This window comes from Myotis davidii, unplaced genomic scaffold (genome assembly GCF_000327345.1).
Source record: "Myotis davidii unplaced genomic scaffold, ASM32734v1 scaffold93, whole genome shotgun sequence".
Taxonomy (NCBI): domain Eukaryota; kingdom Metazoa; phylum Chordata; class Mammalia; order Chiroptera; family Vespertilionidae; genus Myotis; species Myotis davidii.
In genome coordinates, this window is record NW_006292095.1 from 1,303,398 (window position 1) to 1,311,521 (window position 8,124).

The 8,124-nt window shown below is 42.8% G+C and overlaps 1 protein-coding gene across 1 annotated transcript; it reads left to right on the plus strand.

The window, feature by feature from the left end:
- Nucleotides 1-2,355: 2,355 nt before the first annotated feature.
- Nucleotides 2,356-7,811, plus strand: CHRNA6 (cholinergic receptor nicotinic alpha 6 subunit). The gene is made up of 4 exons (XM_015565182.1): nt 2,356-3,422; nt 4,204-4,313; nt 4,414-5,397; nt 7,053-7,811. Exons 1-4 carry the CDS (start codon nt 3,396-3,398, stop codon nt 7,177-7,179), a joined length of 1,248 nt encoding a protein of 415 aa, XP_015420668.1. The 5' UTR covers nt 2,356-3,395; the 3' UTR covers nt 7,180-7,811.
- The last annotated feature ends 313 nt before the right edge of the window (nt 7,812-8,124 follow it).

The following is an 8,124-nucleotide window of genomic DNA, read 5'->3' on the forward strand; positions in this document are numbered from 1 at the left end:
GTCAATCACATGGACTGTGATGCTAAAAACATGAACCATGCATGGAACAATTGGCCAAGGTTCATTCTCTCTTCCTATTTCACCGTCCTTAGCCTGTGGTTTCTTCCCTCAGTGTTGCCTCATGGTCCAAGGTATTAATTCTACCTTACGTATTGGTAGAATTCTCCAGGAAATCCTACTGGAACTGGACATTTCTTTTCTGGGAGGTTTTAATGAGCCATTCATTTTTAAATAGATATAGGTTATTCGACGATCAACTTCATCTTTGAATTTAGATAGTTTGTGGCTTTTGAAGAATTGGTCCTTTTTTTTTTAAGCTGTTGAATGTATGATAAAGTTATTCTTAGTACTGTATTCTCTATTCTTTTTAATGGCTCCCGGATCTGTAGTGATAGCTATTTTATTCCTGATATTGGTGATTTGTGTATTCGGATGTGCCCACAACCCAGGTACATGCCCTTGACTGGAATCGAATCTGGGGCCCTTGAGTCCGCAGGCCGATGCTCTATCCGCTGAGCCAAACCGGTCAGGGCATCTGGGAGGTTTTAAATGAGCCATTCACTTTTAAATAGATATAGGTTATTCAGACGATCATCTTCATCTTTGAATTTAGATAGTTTGTAGCTTTTGAAGAATTGGTCTCTTTTTTAAGCTGTTGAATGTATGATAAAGTTATTCTTAGTACTGTTTTCTCTATTCTTTTTATGGTTCCAGGATCTGTAGTGATAGCTATTTTATTTCTGATATTGGTGATTTGTGTCTTCTCTCCTTTTATTTTTGTCAACCTTGCTAGAGGTTTATCTATTTTGCTGTCCCCACAATTAGCGTGTTTTATTAATTTTCTTTATTGTTTTCCATTTCAATTTCATTTCTGCTCTTACATTTATTTTTTTCTTCCTTATGCTTGCTTTAGGTTTATGTTCTGCTTCTTTTTCTAATTTATTGAAATAGAAACTTTGGGTTATTGATTTGAGACCATTTTTCATTTCTTATGTAAGAATTTAATGCTATAAATTGTCTTCTCTGCATTGTTTTTAGTTACTTCCCTCATATTTTGATATGTTTTCACTTACATCTATTTTAAAAAATTTTTCTTTGAAACATTCTCTTTGATTACTGATTATGTAGAAGTGACTTATTTAATATTCATAGATTTAGAGGTTTTCCCATATCTTTTTGTTATTGATTTCTATGCTTGATCTTAGCCAAATGGCCAAGAAGCAATTGTTATAGATTCCCAGTTTGATTCCATATGGTCAGAAAGCACACTGCGTCATTCTAACACCCTGGTGGACTAATCCTTTACCATTATGTTAATGTCCCTCTTTGTCTTTAGTAATTATTTTTCCTCTTCAGAAGTAAGACTTTGCCAGATATTAATTTAACTGTTCTTTTTAAAAAATATATTTTTATTGATTTCAGAGAGGAAAGGAGAGGGAGAGAGAAAGAAACATCAATGATGAGAGAGAATCTTTGATCCACTGCTTCCTGCACACTCGCCACTGGTGATTGAGCCCGCAACCAGGAAATGTGCCCTGACTGGGAATTGAACATTGAACTGGTGACCTCCGGTTCATAGGTTGACACTCAACCACTGAGCCAATCATTCTAACATCCTGGTGGACTAATCCTTTACCATTATGCTAATGTCCCTCTTTGTCTTTAGTAATTGTTTTTCCTCTTCAGAAGTAAGACTTTGCCAGATATTAATATAACTGTTCTTTTTAGAAAATATATTTTTATTGATTTCAGAGGGGAAAGGAGAGGGAGAAAGAAAGAAACATCAATGATGAGAGAGAATCATTGATCCACTGCTTCCTGCACACTCCCCACTGGCGATTGAGCCCGCAACCAGGGAATGTGCCCTGACTGGGAATTGAACATTGAACTGGTGACCTCCGGTTCATAGGTTGACACTCAACCACTGAGCCACGCCGGCTGGACAATATAACCATTCTTCTTGGTGTGTTGAAGGCTATCTGTTCCTATGTGAGGCACCAGAAGTCCCTGTGGACCACATTCATTGTTGTCACTGAGCCATGGTGAGCTCTGGAGATAGCTCAGTGATGCAGTACAGCCAGGATGCACAGTCACCAACTCTCTTCTAGAAGGTTCTACACCCTCTGTTACTGTCTGAGCTGCCAGGTTGGCCTTAGAGATTTCTACATAGAATAACTGTTCTTTTTAGAAAATATATTTTTATTGATTTCAGAGGGGAAAGGAGAGGGAGAAAGAAAGAAACATCAATGATGAGAGAGAATCATTGATCCACTGCTTCCTGCACACTCCCCACTGGCGATTGAGCCCGCAACCAGGGAATGTGCCCTGACTGGGAATTGAACATTGAACTGGTGGCCTCCGGTTCATAGGTTGACACTCAACCACTGAGCCACGCCGGCTGGACAATATAACCATTCTTCTTGGTGTGTTGAAGGCTATCTGTTCCTATGTGAGGCACCAGAAGTCCCTGTGGACCACATTCATTGTTGTCACTGAGCCATGGTGAGCTCTGGAGATAGCTCAGTGATGCAGTACAGCCAGGATGCACAGTCACCAACTCTCTTCTAGAAGGTTCTACACCCTCTGTTACTGTCTGAACTGCCAGGTTGGCCTTAGAGATTTCTACATAGAGTGTATTTGCTGTTCTACAGAATGACTTGGCCACAGGTTTACTGGGTGGATGACCTTTTGGTGTATGAGTATGTCCCCTCCCCCCCTGCCCCCCCACTCCCCTGCAGTTCGCAGGGCTTGGGTGATGTGCTGTGAAGGAGTGGCAGGTTGCTGCTGGAAAACTCCATGCTGAGCTGAGGCTGACATTTCAAAGGGCAATTGGGCTCAGGACTCAGAGCCTGTGCAAGCATGTCAAACTCCCGGCCCGCGGGCTGCATGACTCCCTTATTTGGTCTGTGTTAGTCTTCGAGTTTGACATGCTTGCTGTAGAGTGTTGAGGAAGGGAGGTTTTTCAGGAAATTGAGAAGACCATCAAAACAATGAACCAGGTTCAGATACCTATCACCTTCTGTGGTATTTTTCCTCCCTCCTTCCCACTCTCCTGCTCTCCCTTCTTTCCTTTCATGGGCTCAGAAACCTTTATAGGCTATGGTAATCAGAAAGGCTTCTCAGAAGTGGTGAGTCTTAAATCACATTTGAAAGACAGTCTTTCAGCCACATTTTCTTTCAAAGTCAACAGGGTTGAGGTCAGATGTGGAATATCATATTTCTGGCTGCTTTTGACAAGTTGACTTTTCAATCTTCTTTGTTTCCCTGTATTAACATGAATAACTCAGATTTGGCTCTTTTTAGTAGTAATTCTTGTTCTAAGATCCACCTCTATTAACAATACATTTGAGGCTAAAAATATTGTTTCTTTTTTCCAGGATGAAGTAAACCAGATCATGGAAACCAACCTGTGGCTACGTCATGTATGTGTCTACATCACATGTCCTCTTGGATCTGTGTTACTCATGGGTCAGCCTAACAATGCCCGATGGATAGAAATCCAGTAGCATCCCCTCTTTCCATCTCCACCTTGTGAGAGAGCATACAATATCACCTTTCCCCAAAGCCTGAAGTTCAGCTCTGTGCATAGCTGGCTTGATGCAAGCTCCACAGGTGCAGGAACCTAGTGACAAGGTTCTCTGAGACAGAAGCTCTGTCCTTTCTCGTTTCTGCTCGCAAATCTTCTGTTTTCATCTGTAGTTTGAGCTCCCGAGTCAGGTGTCTGCCCTCTCTTTGATCCTGCTCAACTAATCCTGGAGAAGTCAGTAGCTGAGCATGACAGCATGTGGGTTAGGGTCCCACCAGCTGGTTTTAGGTTATACCATTTTGCTTTTTCCCTTGTATTAATCTTTTACTCAGAGTTTGTAACAAACTCATCATCGCACACTTGAACAACCTTTCCATTCTCAGAAATGAGTTGTACTCCAGTGTGAATATAGTACATGGGACATGGAAGTTGAGCCTAGAACCATGGCCAGCTAATTAATAATCACTACTTATTAGATAATTTATATTTTCCAAAATTAGCTCAGCTACTTATCCCCCTATTTCGTTGATTTAATCTCCCAATTTTTGATAGAACCCAATGTACTCTTCAGTTTAGAACTTAATTTTTCAAAAGTACTGCTGAACAAACATAGAATTAACATTGGAAGAAATTTGTTAAGAAAATATTTTTTAAAAGCTGACTTCTATTTCCTTTAGATCTGGAATGATTACAAATTGCGCTGGGACCCAGTGGAGTTTGATGGCATTGAGACTATTCGTGTTCCTGCAGATAAGATCTGGAAGCCTGACATTGTTCTCTATAACAAGTACGGGAGTCGACAGCAGTAGTCTCTAACGTTGCCTTTGGTACATGCTGACCCATACATAACAAAGGGGATATTACTAATGGTCTGATTTATCTTGCAGTGCTGTTGGTGACTTCCAAGTCAAAGGCAAGACAAAAGCTCTTCTTAAATACGATGGCATGATCACCTGGACTCCACCAGCTATTTTTAAGAGTTCCTGTCCTATGGATATCACTTTTTTTCCTTTTGATCATCAAAATTGTTCCCTGAAATTTGGTTCCTGGACATATGACAAAGCTGAAATTGATCTTCTGATCATTGGATCTAAAGTGGATATGAATGATTTTTGGGAAAACAGTGAATGGGAAATTGTTGATGCTTCTGGCTATAAGCATGACATAAAATACAACTGTTGTGAAGAGATATACACAGATATAACCTATTCTTTTTACATTAGAAGATTGCCAATGTTTTACACCATTAACCTGATCATCCCCTGTCTCTTTATTTCATTTCTAACTGTGTTGGTCTTTTACCTTCCTTCTGACTGTGGTGAAAAAGTGACACTTTGCATTTCAGTTCTGCTCTCTCTGACTGTGTTTTTGCTGGTAATCACAGAAACCATCCCATCTACATCTCTTGTGATCCCACTGGTGGGTGAATACCTCCTATTCACCATGATCTTTGTCACCCTGTCCATCGCAGTGACTGTATTTGTGTTGAACATACACTATCGCACTCCAACAACACACACCATGCCCAACTGGGTGAAGATGGTTTTCCTCCAGCTGTTGCCCCAGATCCTGATGATGAAGAGACCTCTGGATAAGACGAGGAAGACAAGTTCTGATAAAAACCCCAGAAGCATTTCCGGTAGGCCTACCAAAGTCAAGTTTGATAATCGCAGAGAACCCAAACTTCTGAAAGAATGCTGCCACTGCCATAAATCACATCAGCTTGCCACCTGCAAGAGAAGATTAAGTCACCAGCCTTTACAGTGGATGACAGGAAATACGGAACACTCACCTGAAGTCGAAGATGTGATTAACAGTGTTCATTTCATAGCAGAAAACATGAAGAGCCAAAATGAAACAAAGGAGGTAAATGCATGTCTCCTCTAGCCTGTCCACCTGCAGCAGGCCTAGGGACACTTTATCGACACGGTCAGATCTTCAGAGTTAGCTCTGTTTACCAGAGGGTCAGGCAGCATTACTCTAAGACCCAGTTCTGTTATTACACAGTTATGGGTGGACTTACCTGGGGTCAGGCAGCCCCAGAGCAAATCTCCACCTCCAGCAATGTTAACTCAAGTGAAATCTGGTTAAAATAAACTTTCAGGGCCACCTTGGTTAATGAAACTAATGAAGCTCTTGCACAAGAAAGTGTCAGACAAGAGGTGGAGAGGGGAACGCTGCCCACGGAGGGGAAAGAGAAATGACTATAGAGCAGCTTGCAATCTGAGGGCGGTGGGAGGAAAGTGGGGGTGAATCCGCCACAGCTCAATCCTGCTTATTCTACTTCAGAAGGATTTAGGTGCTGATTGAATGAGCCTCAGTGATATTTTTAGCATCAATGTATTCTGCTCCCGGTGCCTAGCGTCTAACTATAGTACCATGGGCATCCTCCATCCTCCAAAGAAAGAGATCAAGAAAATCACACCCACTTTCCATACCATAAGGGTGACTAGTTGAGGGCATCTGAAAACTCATGCTGAGTGCCTGATTTTGACCTCATATTGCAATTACCAGCATCGTATCTCCTAGCGAAAGGAAAGCTCAAGATCTAAAGTCTGCCCTGGGGGTGCAGGGGACGATACTGTGACTGCGTGTCACTCAGGTGACACCCCTGGGGGTGGGGTGCACCACAGGACAAGTGAGCCCAGAACTCCCCTCCATGGTGACACCTTTGTAAAATCTAGGGGAGAGTTGCTGTTGACTTAATCACCACCAGGGAGGGCTCTCAAGACACAAACGGAGATTTTGGCAGAAGTTAGGACAGTGATGGCGAACCTATGACACGCGTGTCAGAACTCATTTTTTTGGTTGATTTTCTTTGTTAAATGGCATTTTAATATATGAAATAAATTTCAAAAATATAAGTCTTTGTTTTACTATGGTTGCAAATATCAAAAAATTTCTATATGTGACACGGCACCAGAGTTAAGTTAGGGTTTTTCAAAAAGCTGACATGCCGAGCTCAAAAGGTTCGCCATCACTGAGTTAGGAGGTCAACAAGTGGAAGGCTGTGAGAAAGGCAATGAACTCTCCATCACCAGGATGATCTGGAGGTCTAGAGGGCTGCCTGCTCCTGATAAGGGGGTCCTCCTTCATGCTGCAGGTCCTACCCTCCCTGCCTCAAACCCGTTTCCCAAAACTTGCCAAGGGGACAGGTATCCACTAATGCCAATGATGAGAACCGCACTTTCTGAGCAGCTACTTCTTGGGAGTGCTCCTTGCAGTCCGGAAGGGTCCTTGGGCCCACGGAATCCTGGCTTACGGAGATCTGCCTGCTCTGTAGCCAGCTGCCCCCAGCACTAACAGGGTGTGAGGATCCACCCTCTTCAGGCAAAACAAAAGCTCTTCTGCGTGCTCTGTAGAGTTAACCAAAATAATACCAATATGTGCCTTAGAATTTGCCAGGAGCATTTTCTTTGAAAAGGAAGAAGCTTCTTTGTGAAACGGAGCACATTTCCTATGGTTTTGATTTTTAAAAGTTGATTTGATTTTTGTTCTGTTCTGTTTTGTTTGGCTTTCAGGTGTTTGATGACTGGAAATATGTGGGCATGGTGGTGGACAGAGTGTTTCTTTGGATCTTTATCGTTGTCTGCGTGTTTGGAACTGCAGGGCTATTTCTCCAGCCGCTGCTGGGGAACACGGGAAAATCTTGAGGATTCCATCTTTTGAAATTTGCTGATGCTGTATGTATTGTGTGTTCCCTACCACAAAGAAAGGGACAGAAAGCTTCCCATCTAAGTGCCCCATCTACTGAAGCTGATGACTAGACGGGAAAAGAGGACTTGATTGAAAAGGAGGAGCCGGGGTGCCCTCCTTTGTAGCACGACGCTGGAGCCCAGAGCTGGCAGCACCCCCAGGCTTCTCTTGTCTGGACATGTTCAGCTTCCAGGGCCATGATGAGCCATTACACAGCGAACCACGTCATCAGCATCAAGCCACACTACAGAGGGGTTCTGCGGTCCCTCCAGTTTATGCTGCTGATCAGCAGAATGACACAGGCCAGACACGAAACTCTGGAGCGTGGCCCTTGCTGACGTGTGCAATGCTCGTGAACTCTTGTGGGCTTGCTTTCTGGTGCATGTGTCTGTGATGTAGCTCACACACCAGCATGATTTCATACAGTAGTTAGCACAAAGTAATGGCAGGTAGTCGCAGTCGGTCTCAGCAGGCTGTATTTAATTAGCATTTATCTGGCCAGAAACGAGTGGTAACCCAACACTGTGCTAGGCATCGCAAAAGTGACAGAAATAGGCTGCCCCCAGCAGCCCCAGCTTTTTAGGGAAACACGAACACACAGATCTCCAGGACTAAGTGTCACCTGGGGAAGGAACTAGAGCAATCAAAACAGGAGAGCATGGGGTGGGGTGACCAGGCAAACCTAATGCAACCTTCGTTGTCTTTTCTCATCAACAGTTTCCCTTTGTTCATTGTAGCTGAGACCGAAAACAAACTAATTTCTTCTGTCAGAAATTATGATCTGTACCTTTTGGAGCAATTCCTTTTCTGAGAGGGAACCCTTTGGAAACTGTTTTAGTCCACTCAAATTTATTATCTCCTTGTTTGTTGTATAAATAGTATCCAGGCAATTTAAAAGACAT

Bases quoted from the DNA above. Each gene is read 5' to 3' on its own strand.
- CHRNA6 (XM_015565182.1), top strand. From the start codon at position 3,396: ATGGAAACCAACCTGTGGCTACGTCAT. The intron at 3,423-4,203 runs GTATGTGTCTAC...TATTTCCTTTAG, and splicing joins CCAACCTGTGGCTACGTCAT to ATCTGGAATGATTACAAATT. The intron at 4,314-4,413 runs GTACGGGAGTCG...TTTATCTTGCAG, and splicing joins GACATTGTTCTCTATAACAA to TGCTGTTGGTGACTTCCAAG.